This window comes from Microtus oregoni, unplaced genomic scaffold (assembly GCF_018167655.1).
Source record: "Microtus oregoni isolate MIOR12 unplaced genomic scaffold, Mior012 000001F_ref0000356, whole genome shotgun sequence".
Classification (NCBI taxonomy): domain Eukaryota; kingdom Metazoa; phylum Chordata; class Mammalia; order Rodentia; family Cricetidae; genus Microtus; species Microtus oregoni.
In genome coordinates this window covers 48600511-48614780 of record NW_024543060.1, presented here as the reverse complement: position 1 = coordinate 48614780, position 14270 = coordinate 48600511, and the positions used below count along the sequence as shown (strand labels likewise).

The following is a 14270-nucleotide window of genomic DNA, read 5'->3' as shown; positions in this document are numbered from 1 at the left end:
CTGCCTCCATGTATGCACACAGGCCAGAAGAGGGCGCCAGATCTCATTACAGATGGTTGTGAGCCACCATGTGGTTGCTGGGAATTGAACTCAGGACCTCTGGAAGAGCAGCCCGTGCTCTTAACCACTGAGCCATCTCTCCAGCCCTAAATAAGCATTTTTAAGTCATTAAATTTCTCAGCACACTAAATTAAACTTTATTAAGTTAATACTAAGAAGTCCCCGAATATTTTTTTTTTACCAACAGTCTTTCTGTCACTTCTGTTCCAAACCCTCCTGCCTTCTGAGAGTGTTTTCTGGTTGGCCCTTCACAAATGGGGGTCAGTTCTGAGATGGGCTGGTCTGCGTGACCTTCGTGTGTTTCAGACACTGTGAGGTGTGGGCAAGGAGTCTCAGTACGTTCAGTAGGAAGTTGGAGAGGGACAAAAGAGCAGTCGTTATAATTACAGGCAGTCGGTGCCGTCTGAGAACTCAGTGTCTGCCTCTGAAGTGTGGTTGTGAGTTTGCTTTTTGCTTTTGCAGAACAGAGAGTTCATCATTTTGTGAAGTAATTTGACTCATTTACTTAGTCTTTAGCATAGGAGAGACCTGTGTTTGAACATTGTGATTTTCCCCCTTCGTTAACGTCAGGAGGAGTGGCCATGCCCTGTAATGCAATGCTTAAGTAAAATTACACATTCGGGGCATCTAAATTGGCATGCCAAATTATAGGACATTTTAATTATTGTGTGGATGTGACAGATTCAATTATTCTTGAACTCTTTTTGAGAAAGCTGCCCTTAGCAGCAATTCACAGTAGTAAACAAAAGATTAATGGGAAAATACCCTTTAGGAGAGAGACTCAATAAATGTTTCCAATTAAATACCATGGGCCAAATGAACTGCAGCATCTAAACGTGGAAAACAACCGATGCCCTGCTTAGAGTTTCAGCATATTCTCTTAAGATGGATTTATTCTAAATACAACCTAAATGGAGAACTAACTACCACTTAGCCTCGGGGCTGTTTCCCTGGGTGCGTCATTTGGCCAATTGTCTCCAACTCTCTCTTCTGTCTGAAACCATTAGCCAAAGCCACTAATAAGTAGAGATGCAAGGTGAAGCACGCCTCCCGCCACCTTTCCGTTTCCAGTGTAGATTAGTGAGCAAGGCAGACATGGAAAGGGAGAGAGAAGGAAGCCAGGAAAGAAAGGTCAGCCACAGATACCTGGGCCCTGTGCAGCGCCGACTGGGCTGCCACCGTGGGCTGTGTGGACGTGGGATCGCCGGAATTTTAGGCTCAGTCCCTGCATTGCTTCTGTGGGTGTGTCCAGAGAGAACTGGGGTTTCTGGAGATGTCTTCTGTGCGCAGCGGTGGTGCCGAAGCTGCCTGTGCTCATTGGTCACACTGGCGATGACAAACCACAGCCAGCACTGTGACTTTAGGCAGCTTAACCTTGCCTGTGATTGCATTTGGTGCATAGCCCACCTTGCCAGCATCCTAAATAAACTCTAGAAGCCCATGCTTCTCCAGCAACCGCCCAGATTCTATCAAACCAGCTTGGCAACCTTTCAGGCCACTGTTGTTTGGCTTCCTTGACATTACCCACATTCTGAATAAACTGAGGTCAACTTTCCTCCGTCCATAGACTTCCTAGCTCTGCATGCATGTGTGTGTACCCCAAAGCTTAGTCTGAGGCTTTTAACAGCACTAACAGCCCCTCCCCGCCCCTGTAGCCTTGGCAGACTCTACAGAGCAGCAGACAGCTGAGAGCCTGTAATAATAGTCTAGAACTTCCATTTTTCTAGCTTTCCTGCAGCATTATAATAATAAAAGGTCAGGTTAGGCCTTTGTTTGTTCCATAGCTCAGGGGAATCAAGCCTTTCAAGAACCTTCCAGGCCTACCACCCAAATAGACAGTCTGTATTCTCCCTGGCCCAGCCCCTTTCCGAAGTATTGTCTGCGTTATAATACGTTGCTGCAAGACATTGTGTCTCAGTGGGCTTCTTTCTGCTGATGCCCAGGTTTTGGATTCGGGAAGACTGAAAGAATATGATGAGCCGTATGTTCTGCTACAGAATCCAGAGAGCCTCTTCTACAAGATGGTTCAGCAACTGGGCAAGGGGGAAGCCGCTGCCCTCACCGAAACAGCAAAACAGGTGAGTTCGCCCAGGAGTCTTAATTACGGTGTGTCTCACCAGCTCCCTCCTTGCCGTTTGGCACCAGGGGTCTGGTAAAGAGCACCATGTGCCCTTTTCAATTATAAGCCTCTGGAGACGAAGCTCCGACACGTCCAGGGTTGAAGTCAGGTCTACCAGGACTTGGCAGGAGCGTCAGGGAGGGGAGGGTGTGTGCACACACGCATGTGCAAGCAGGCGTGCCTAAGAGGCAGTGAACCTAACTGCAGACTCATGAAATTTCTTTCTTATATCTTATTGATACTTAACACATTGGCAGTGAAGATGTTGTCTTGGTACATCCAGGAAGTTAGAGAGGGGTTAAGTGAACATAGAGTATTGCTTATTCTAGAAGGATCTACCAGAGAGACATCTAGGTGGCTTTAGTTCTTTGCTTTATAATTTTTAAAGAATACTATTATATCTTTCTACCCCATCTCCATTTATAATTTATATGTATATTTACATAAATATGTACATCTATGGCCTAGAGTGTGTGAAGGTAGAAAAGGCTTTAAAGACATCCAGGTTGCACAGAGCATCCCAGCACACAGACTTCTCTTTGGTTTAAAGGACTGGATGCTGTATGGTCTGTTGTCGTTCATCTCCAGATGCCACAAGAGGGGTTCCTTTTTCCACCTTCGTTCTTTTCCGTTATTTCTCAGATTTTTTCAGCTCCATGGGCAGAATAAAATTGCTTGGGTTTGAGTGACATTTATTTGTGTGTCTATTAAAGATCACAGAAGGAGAAAGTAAGTGACCGGCACCCTCAGTCCTGTGCTAGCCATTCCACCTAAAGCCCAAGTCCCCTGTACCACTGCCGTCTCCTCTCTCTTTAGACGGGAGGAGAGTTGGTGTGCCATCGGGGGGGATGGGGGGATTAGAGCACCTGCCTAGAATGCTCGAGGGCTGGATGTGTCCCCAGCACCTCAAAACAGGGAGGGAGAAGGTCTGTGTCCTCTCATATTTTACTGAATCCTTTTTCCATTTCTTAAAAACTTGTAAGTAGGGCGTGGAGAGCAGGCTCAGCAGTGAAGAGCATTTGCTGCTCAATTGTGAGGACCAGAGTCTGGGTCCCCAAACTCAGGTAACAAACCAGGCGTCCCACTTACATATTGTGTGTACACCCCCACAGGTCTGCAGACTCACAGAGACACACAGTAACACATAAATAACTTTTAAAAACTACTAAATGTGTTTGTGTATATAAAAGTATTATATTGGACACTGTGTGCTAAGAACGTTAGCATGCCTTTAGTCATTGGTGATGCTGACAGAGCGGAGAACCAGCGAGCGGCATTTCCTGTACTGAAACATGATGACTGCAGCAGCGACGACGGTGGGGCTTTAGCACTCATTAGATGTGGTGGTCTGGAATACGATCCGGGGTCTCAGAACATTGTCTGCTTCAGGGGTTACGGCTCAGAGAACAGCAGGAAGTGCCCAGAATCACATAGCTAGCAGGGGATGGGAGACCGTGTATTTATAACCTCGACTTGGGCCCAGAGCACTGGTGCCTGGAACTTCCCACAAGGACTTACTCTGGGTGACCGAGGTGCGAGGCTGCCCTTTGGAGTGCTGTACTGGGGTGGGCGGAGCTCAATATTTATTTATTTATTTTTTAATTTATTTATTTATTAAGGATTTCTGCCTCGTCCCCACAACCGCTTCCCATTTCCCTCCCCCTCCCCCGATCAAGTCCCCCCCCCCTCATCTGCTCGAAGAGCAATCAGGGTTCCCTGACCTGTGGGAAGCCCAAGGACTGCCCACCTCTATCCAGGTCTCGTAAGGTGAGCATTCAAACTGCCTAGGCTCCCACAAAGCCAGTACGTGCAGTAGGATCAAAAACCCACTGCAATTGTTCTTGAATTCTCAGTATTCCTCATTGTCCGCTATGTTCAGCTAGTCCGGATTTATCCCATGCTTTTTCAGACCTAGGCCAGCTGGCCTTGGTGAGATCCCAATAGAACATCCCCATTGTCTCAGTGTGTGGGTGCACCCCTCGTGGTCCTGAGTTCCTTGCTCGTGCTCCGTCTCCTTCTGCTCCTGATTTGGACCTTGAGATTTCTATCCGGTGCTCCCGTGTGGGTCTCTGTCTCTGTCTCCTTTCATCGCCTGATGAAGGTTAATATTCCTGAGGATGCCTATGTGTTTGTCTTTGGATTCACCTTATTTAGCTTCTCTAGGAACATGAATTATAGGCTCAATGTCCTTTATTTATGGCTAGAAACCAAATATGAGTGAGTACATCCCATGTTCCTCTTTTTGGGTCTGGCTTACCTCACTCAGGATAGTGTTTTCTATTTCCATCCATTTGTATGCAAAATTCAAGAAGTCCTTGTTTTTTACTGCTGAGTAATACTCTAATATGTATATATTCCATACTTTCTTCATCCATTCTTCCGTTGAAGGGCATCTAGGTTGTTTCCAGGTTCTGGCTAATACAAACAATGCTGCCATGAACATAGTTGAGCGTATACAATGGAAAAAAGAGAGCATCTTCAACAAATGGTGCTGGCAAAACTGGATGTCAATCTGTAGAAGAATGAAAATTGATCCATATCTATCACCATGCACAAAACTCAAATCCAAATGGATTAAAGACCTCAATATCAGTCCGAACACACTGAACCTGATAGAAGAGAAAGTGGGAAGTACTCTACAGCACATGGGCACAGGAGACCACTTCCTATGTATAACCCCAGCAGCACAGACACTAAGGGCATCATTGAATAAATGGGACTTCCTGAGGCTGAGAAGCTTCTGTAAAGCAAAGGACACTGTCACTAAGACAAAAAGACAACCCACTGACTGAGCTCAATATTTAGAACACTTCCTTTTCTAGAGTCTCCCCCCCCACTCCACTCCCACCCCCGGCCCAGGTTCCCTTTCGTGAGACCTGGTCATTTGAGAATCACCCAACAGGAACTTCAAACGTTTTTGTAGTAGACATTCCCCGCCCATGCATCAATCCCCTCCCACCTTTTACACTGTTGTGCTGGAAATAAAACCTAGAGTCTGGGACCTGCTAGACATGTGACTCCGTCCACTGAGCCACACCCTAAGCCCCTCAAAGGCCCACAGCTGTTGTGGGTTGTGGGTGTTGCCCAGTGGTAAAGCCCTAGCCCAGCGTGTCTGAGACCCTGAGTTTAATCTCTGGTTTAATCTCTGAAGGAGGGGGGATGTTGGATGGAGAGAAAGAGACATTGATAACGAATGGTCTTCCAGTTCAGTTAGATCTACATCATGTAAATGAACACAGTCCCAAAGCCTCATTCCTTTCTCAGGGGATATATGCGCATATACAGGGGCACACACCCTTTTGTGTGTATCGAGACCACGGTTGACGCTGCTTCTCTTTCTACCTCCTTGCTGATTTGGTAGCCTGGTGGTCAGCAAGCCCTACCCCCGCCCCCGTCCCTGCCTCAGCATTGGGATCATGGGGGCACACGGGACTCTAACACGGATTCTGGGGTCTAAGCCCAGTTGTGCTTACACAGCACCGCTTAACTAGCTGAGCCATCCCCTCGGCCCTGCGACATGTTTATTCTAGAGAGATGAGGAAAGCGAGGCCCAGGAGTTGAGACGGCCCACCGTTACCCTAATTTGTAGCAGGAATTCCAGCTCTTCCCCCTTCAGCCAACATTTTAATCCAGGGGTATCATCCATGCAGAGGAGAGTACAGATCACAGTACGAGAAATATCTCTATGCTCTTCTATTCAATTTTGGGCTTTCATGATCGGTCCTGCTCTAGTTTGCTTTTGATGGCTGCTCATAAAGACCATGACCAGAAGCAACTTGGGGAGAAAGTTGTCTTCTTTGGCTGACAGGTCCCAACCACAGTCCATCAAGAGAAGGCAAGGTGGAAACCTAGGGAGAGGAATTGATGCGGCCACCATGGGGAATGCTTCTTCTCTTCACTTGAGCAGCTTGCTTTTTAGACAACCCAGAACCATTGCCCTGCCCTTTTGTGTCAATCATTCATCTGGAAAATGTCTCCACAGATTTTCCCACAGGCCAGTCTGATGGAAGCAGTTTCTTGGTTGACATCCCCCCAAAAAGAAAAAAGACCGAGCACACTTAGCTTTCTGTGGTCCTTTAGGAGTTATTTCAGCATGTGTTTTCAGTTCTTGGGTGTGTGATTTCTGGCAATCCTCATGGCAGGTTTTCCCCCCACTTGGTTGGTGGTGAGGTGGATAGGTCAAGGGTTTGAGAAACACAGAGAGTAGAGGGTGCATTGCCGGCTGAGTCTGATGCCTGGCTCTAGGTACTACATTTAAAAACACTACCCCTTGTTTATTTGGTATCTGTGATGGGCCTGTTCCCCTGACATCTGTGGTGGCAGGTGGTAGAATTAAACCTGGATGGAAGCCCTGCCTCACCTCTGGAGTTGGTTACATCTACAGACAGACGGGAAGAGACATTGAACTCAGTTGGCATTCTTACCGCGCACACCGAGGCTCTTTTAGGAGACAAGCTGTCCAGTTGCCTGTATTTTACGTGCATCTTCAGAGCTGTAGCACTGTGACACGGACCCCATTGAGCCGCAGACTAAGCCTAGGCAGCACCAACCAGCCTTTTCCTCTCACAGAGCAGAGTTGATTGTTCTCAGTTCAATCCCAACACGTGGATGAGGGGCTTCCAAGTCACATGATCTTGACCCGTAGATTCCTTTCTGAAGGGGTTGTTGCTGACTTGTCCTGAGCTTGTCTTTTAGATGGGGTCTGTGTCAAAACAGTGCTTTTCAGATGCCTTAGCATGAGGGTGTTTGCTGGACTCCAGCAACGTGCATCTTGTATTTGTCCTTGTAAACGAGGAGCCACCCTGAGATGTCATTCTGACTTTATCCCCTCTGTAAGGACACTGTCTACAAGTGTAGTTGCATCCTGGGGTACTGGGGTTAAGACACTGAGCTGAGCTTTTAAGACAAATGGAGTCACCACACAGCTGAGCCCATAATGGAAGGTGACTGTCATTTTCTCTGGATGAAGCAGACCCCCATTGAAATATCTCCAGTTCCTCTGCTCCCACTGTGTCGTGGTGATGGCACTTATCCACCTGCGAAGTCACCAGTTACAACCCCAGATTTACCAAGTCCTAACATCCCCGACCTGTTCAAGTAGGACATGAGGAACTGGGCAGGTGCTGGCATTCCGTAAGAGTGGTTGATGCCTCTGCAGGTGAGGCTCCCTTCTGTGGTACAGGTAGGGTCTGCAGTGCTGGTGAACTCTCCACACCATGAGTGTCAGACAAGATGGTAGACGATCCAGAGCTCCAAAGGGGTGCAGCATTTCACAAATGCAAGGGGATTCCAGCTGTTGAAAACAGAAGGCGGGAAAGTCTTCAAGCCAGACCTCTTCCACCTGATACCATTAGCAATAATTTTTAACACCCAGCCTAACAGATGACTTGTGCCAAGAGTACAAATTTCAAAAGTTTATATATGGTAAACTTTTTTATGTATACATGTGTGCACATGTATATGTGTATGGATGCATGAGTGTGCACATATGGAAGCCAGAAGTCAACATAGTATTATTGTTTGGGGTGCTGCCCACCTCCTTTGAGACTCTTGTCTGGAGCTTGCTCATTCAGCTTGTCCCAGGAACTCCAGAGATCTTTCCATCTTCACCTTATCAGCATTAGAATCCCCAGTGTGTGTCCTCACACTCGAAAATCACCAGTGTGTATCCTCACACTTGGGAAACACCAGTGTGTGTCCTCACACCTGCGAATTACCAGTGTGTATCCTCACACTTCGCTCTTTTCATCCTTGCTGGGGAGCAACACCCCCCCCCACCTTCCATCCCCCACTTCTTTAATGCTAATAAGTAAAAAAATAACTCACTCAGTCATTCTGGTGTCTTGTCTTATAGCTCCTCCCCCGCATAGAGGTTTGCTGATGTTGTATGTGCCTCACTGAGGGTGTGTATGTATCCACCCTTTCTAGTTATCAAACACCGAAGAGAGCTACCTTTTCCTCTGTTTCTTGTTTCTAAGGATTAAACCCAGAGCCTTACCTACACTGAGCTACATCCCCATTCGATAGTGCATCTTTGTATCATTACATAGTTATCTCAGTTTCTTTAATAGCTACCTTACAGTTATCCTTCCTCCACCCTTTACATACTATCTCCCTCTCTGACTATATTAGTTATTTTTACCCCAAAGATTTAGCTCTGGTTGATTTACTAGTTATTAAGTCTACTGTACAGCTGATCAGTATCTACTCTATTGATTCTTTCTGGTTTGGGTTTATTTTGTTGTTATTTTTAGTTATCGAATGCTTTTACTTCTAGCTGGTTCAAAACTAAGATCACTCCATTGTCCTCTCCACTCTGACTTCATTTACTCTGTATGTCTTTGTTATTAATATCCAGAGTGTGTCTTCTGTACATGCATGGGCTTGGGTTTTGCTCTGAGATGTGATCCTAGCATTTTTATAATAGATGGTTTAACCCATTTACATTTATTGGAATCGTAGGTTTGCTTTATCTGTAATAATTCTGTTACACTTTGCTTTCCATGTATCATTTTACCTTTATCAGTTTTATAAAGCTCTTTTCCCTAATCTCCTTAAAAATGTTAATTCCCACTTATTTTGCTTGCTCACTCAATCCTGTTTTCATGTCTCACTCTATTGCTCTTTTCTGTGGTAATAATCTTTGTGCTGCCTTTGCCATGCCGGTCATTTCCTGATCTTTTTTTTTGTCCTCTTTGCTGCTGACCTCTATTAATTAGGTTTCATCTCAGCTCTCGCTTGCTGTGTTTCCAGGGTTCTCACTCTCTGCAGAGTTGGTGGCCCTCTTGAATCTTCTTCCCTGTGTTGCGGATGTTTTCCCATCGCTGTGTCTGCTTATTGAGCATTTCTCAGCATCAGTCTGTCTGGTTCCTTTTTGTCTGTTTTACAGAGTGCATACCACTCTTTTCATTATCATTACTGCCTTTCACTTTGGATGGGTTTTTTCCCAGATCACACAGCTGCAGGCTGGCTGTGGACAGAATGTTGTTTCAGATGGGAGAGTCTATAAGCTCTTTATTTATTCCTCTGTATCTTTGATGTGTACGGTGATTTCTCCGAGTGTAAGAATTTGATAATCTATTGTTCAGAGCAGGACTAGGCCTCCAGTATTCTTTAACGTGGTACCAGGGATAGAGTCTAACGTTAGACCTGCTGTAACATTGAGGAACACGAGGCTTTGAAAACTACCATGAATGAACCAGTTATTGAGAATAAATTCAGTCTTGAATCTGAATTCAGCACACTGAGTGTTGTCTTCTAAGTGCAGTATAGATCAAAGCTCCTGTTCTTCTCTGCCCATGAAAGGAGGCCCTGTTGCTCTGTGCTTTAGAAGACGCTGTCCCCATATGGTATCTTGATGAACAAGTTAATGGCGGGTCTTTGTTTCGGTCCACATTAGAGAACCTCTGAGCACATTCTAAGAGAAAGGAAGGAACAAGAGAGTTACCACAGACTAGCGCTTTCTGGCAATGTCTCTTTTTGTCTCTGCAAATCTTCTGCTGGGCCATTGTTACCATTTGCCTCATGAAGAAACTGAGGCAGAAAAGGCCAGCTAAGCTTTCAGAGCTGCCAGCCAGCAGGTGCTGGTTCGGAAAGCACCAGTCATCTCCCAGCCTGGCCTTCTTTTGCCTCCCAGATCACCATGGTTCCTTGTTAACACCGTCACCACAGTGGCCCTAGGACTCCACAGAGATCCTATGCTCTCACAAAAAGGAGTCGTCATGCCTGTAAGGCTCCTCTCCATACACTAAGGGGCTTCTCCGAGCAGCCTTCCTTGACACACCCAACACTTACCTCAGCATGTTTCCAGCCTGCAGTTTGTAGCCGCTCATTAGTTCCTATGAGCTAAGTTCTTGTTATCTCATTTCACAGATGAGGCTGCTGCTGTGGAGGGAGTCCAGGTAGACATTCCAGTCTCAGCCGTGTGTTCAGGAAAAGGACAGAGACTGGCCTTTTTTAGCCTAAACCAAGCCTCCAGCTTGAGGGCCCAGTAGAGAAGTCAGTCACCTTCTGGCTCTATCACCTGCTGTGAATACACGCTATGAAGTGGGAGTCTAGAGACAGAGCGCCTTGCCTGGAGTGTGTGATTCTGTGGGTTCAGTCCCCAGGAATATGAATATGAAATATGAATATGAATATATATATTATATATATATAGAGAGAGAGAGAGAGAGGAGATTTGGTTTTGGATTTATTAGGTTTGGTAATTGGCACACACTCTAATCCCAGCATTTGGAGGTAGAAGCAGGGGTTCTGAGTTCTAGGTTGTCCTCAGCTCCATGATAGGTTCAAAGCCAGCTTTTGAGATACTTGGAACCCTGTCTCCCAAAAGAATAAAAATTAAAAAATTAAATTAAAAAAGGGATGCTAGTCTCAATCATACCATTATCCAGAATGTGTTATGAACATGGTAGAAGCTGGGCAATGATGGGGCGTCCCTTTAATCCCAGGTAGAGGCAGGGGATCTCTGAGTTCAAGGCCAGCCTTGTTTACAGAGCGAGGTCCAGGACAACCAAAGCTATCCAGAGAAGCCCTGCCCATTGAAAGAAAGAAAGAAAGAAAGAAAGAAAGAAAGAAAGAAAGAAAGAAAACATGGTAGAAAAAGTCAGACTAGGGATTTTCTACTCCTAAAATGGTTTCTCAGCAGAACATTCCTGACTGGAAAATGAATCCATATTAGTTAGTGTGTAGGGTTTGTTCCCTGCGTGTATGTGCACCATGTGCATGCAGTGCCCACAGGCTCCAGAAGAGGGTGTCAGATCCTCCAGAACTAGAGTTACAGGCAGTTGTGGCCAGTCATGTGAGTGCTGGGAAACTCCAAGAGGAGATTGGTGGAGGTGATGTGAAATTTAATTCCCCGGGCACTGAAAGAACAAGTCCTGGCTTTGAAAGCTTGTGTTATGGGAAGAGTCTCAAGTTCATTCCAGTACAATCTTTTTAAGTGACATTTCTTTTATAAATTGACTCTTCCTTGTGGTGGTGTTTTGGGAAGTGTTTGCAGGCGACCCAAGGGCGCTATACTGACTGTGGAAGTAGGTGTCTCTGCGACCTTCTCGTTGCTCATGAAGCCCATGATCCCATGATAACTTTGTTGACTGCACCCACAAATCCATTGCCAGCTGGGGTTTTATAGAGTGGATCCAGCATGACAGGACCCAGCTGATGACACATGGCAGCTCACAGAGATGGTGCATTTTCTGTTTTAAAGACTCAGACAAAACTTTTCACAGTTTTCTTTGAAGGAAAAAAATTGCATTTGAAGTCCTTTCTCAAGCCAAACACATCTGGAGATAAGCGCTCACAAGCCTTGACATTATTTCATTTTGTAATACGTGTCTGTCAAGGAACCCAGATATGATACAGCCGCTAAAAACTGGTGATTGTGGGACACTGAGACCTGACAGCATTTCATTTCCTTTATGTTCTGATTACACATTTATCAGAGAACCTGTATCTCTTCCTCGGAATTGGCAGAATTCAGGGATTCAAAGGCTCGGCTAAGAACTGCCCTATTATTCGGTATCATCTTCCAGTTTAGAGAAGTCGCTTGGTGGGGTCATTGTTACAGTATTTGCTTCTCTTTTCATAACTGTGGTCCGCTATCCACAGATCGCGTTTCCATAGGCCCTATGGCTGCCTTGCTGTACAAATTAAGTGCCAGGATATTTCCTACGTAAACGCCAGAGTTTCAATGCTTGTCAATCAGAGTTTGTAATGTTATAGGGATTACAACCTGATATTAACATCCAAGCCTATTGTGCTCATTTTATGCTCGAAAATGAGAAACTTCAGTGCAGATGCTCGGTTCCCTGCCCTCTTTGTCCCCGTTTTTAATTTATCTCTGGGTTTTGAGCCAGTAAAATGATTTTACTTATCAATTTAATGGTGTGATAAAGTGTATCTGCATCGGAGCGATCGGAGCCAAAGTGGACCTACAAGTTGTTTGGGATTCAGCCCTTCTGGGGGTCTGAACGGGGCCGATCGTCCACAGAATGTGAACTTGCCCCGCCTTCTAATTGCACCTCATCAAGTGCTGTGATTTCCTGGGCAGAAAAGGCATTGCCTCCAAGGGGAAGTTTGGAAAAGTGTACTCATGTTCTTTTTCTGTATGCCTTTTGCACAGGTGTACTTCAGAAGGAATTATCCAGACATTGCATTCACCAGCCCCGTGGCTACGAACACCTCCAATGGACAGCCCTCGGCCTTAACAATCTTTGAAACAGCGTTGTGACTGCCGGAATGCGGAGCCTGTTCCGAAGGCCTTCCCCTGATGGGGTTGCACTTTGTACACTACAGCACACTCCGTTTTCACTCTGCAGCAAACCCTTCACACGCAAGATACTGGTGTCTGGATTTCTCCCTCCACCTTTGTTCAGTGATTTCAGGTTCTAACAAAACGGCCGATTGTTTTATTGAAATGTTCCAGCTGCGCTCTTCATATCCGATTCTGAGGTGCCCGCCACCGACAGCAGCCGTCTACCAGATTTTGTGCCTTAAAAGACTCTAGGGCCGAAGCCCATTTGTTCTGTAAGCTGTCGCAAGCAGTTCGTTTCTTTCCTGTTGCCTTTCAAAGTACACTTTTCCAGTTATATCAGGGACTCCATTTACTTGAAGACTGTGTGAAGTTGCCAGTTTGCCCCCCACCTTCTTTGACATAGATAGCTAGGACCCGTTACCTCCCCTCAAAGGCCTCTGCCTAAAATAGTACAAGTAAAATGAACAAGAATAAGAAAAACCAGATCCTTCAATGGCATTGCAATAGAGAGAGAGACTTTCCCTCCCCTCATACATACACAAACATATGTGGCTAAAGGATGGGCGGACATTTATGTTGGAAAAAGTAAGATTTTGCTTTCTCGGTGGGAGCCCTGCTAGGTGGTTTGGTGAAGGGAACAAAAACGTCCCTTCCGGTTTAAGTTAGCGTCTCAGGATGAACTGCTCCTGTGATGGACGCAACATTGCGGTCCTTTTCCCGGAACAGTGGCTCTCATCTGGCCTCTGTTGACAGAAGGTAAACCTCCATGGGCCATCAGCCTTCCGTGAAGTCCTTCCAAATGGACATGCAGAGGTCCTCACGGCGTGAAAACCCTGAAAGTTGCTGCAGGCCATTGCTGTAACTGCGCTTCCCATTCTCAGGACCCGTGCAGACACTTCACTTTCTAGATAGAGCCCATCCAAATCAGTTTACTTCCGACCACTAATGGCAGGTCTTGGGGACCTTCTGATAGTCAATCAACAACAACACTTCCTTGGACCTGCTGGACTCCACGTAACCACAGGTCTTAAATTTTCCTGGATGGTGGAAGCCATGCAATCTGTTGTGTTCATGCTACTAAAGGCTTTACTGTCATGATTTAAAGTGAACCCTTCATGATCTGTCACAATAAACCACCCTCGAGTTACGTATGTTAATAGAGACATGCTCACATAGGATCATGTGTGTATATGTCAATCCATATAAATACATATATATGTACATATATGTGTATCAGGTTTTTAGACTAGTTAACAGAACAAAGCCTGTTTTATAAAATGGAACCTCAAAAGCACATACATAGCAAAACACCAAACATGGAGTGCAGTGGCTGTTTGATTCTTGGTATTCAGAAAAGTCTGTAATTAGTGTAATAATGTCTAGTCCAATAAGTGATATACATCTGTTCGTTAGTAGTCATGGCTACTATTTCAGGAGCCTGGGATGCAGCAATGGCAATAATAAGGTCTGTTTGAATATTTAGAAATGTTTTGAATGTATATATGTTTATTTGGTCTTTAGAAATTAAAGTCAGTCATATAAATGTGTTTCTATTTCATTTCTGTTTTTACGCCATCCCAGGACAAACCAAATTCAACTGAAATAAATGGCAGTTTTCATCTCCGTTCAAAGATGTGTTGATTCTGTGAGGGATTCCGCACTGACTCGTGTCCTTGCTGGTGAAAGCCAGTGAGCTGTTGTGAAATCAGAGACACCTTCCGCCACCACCTGTTTCTCTTGGCCACTTGGGTACCAGACAGACAGCCTGGAACAGTTGCTCCTGGAGCTGCCAAAGGGGTCGGTAACTCCTACCTAGAGGAGAATATTAGCTTCGTC

At 45.6% G+C, this 14270-nt stretch overlaps 1 protein-coding gene across 2 annotated transcripts in view; it reads left to right on the top strand.

The window, feature by feature from the left end:
- Abcc4 (ATP binding cassette subfamily C member 4) overlaps positions 1–14059 on the top strand; it is a 203061-nt gene extending 189002 nt beyond the window's left edge. For both annotated transcript variants that reach the window (XM_041672868.1, XM_041672857.1), the window contains 2 exons: positions 2004–2138; positions 12303–14059. In XM_041672868.1, coding sequence (XP_041528802.1) covers positions 2004–2138; positions 12303–12410 — 243 coding nt within the window. In that variant the 3' untranslated portion in view covers positions 12411–14059. The remainder of the gene's footprint in view (positions 1–2003; positions 2139–12302) is intronic.
- Positions 14060–14270: the final 211 nt, after the last annotated feature.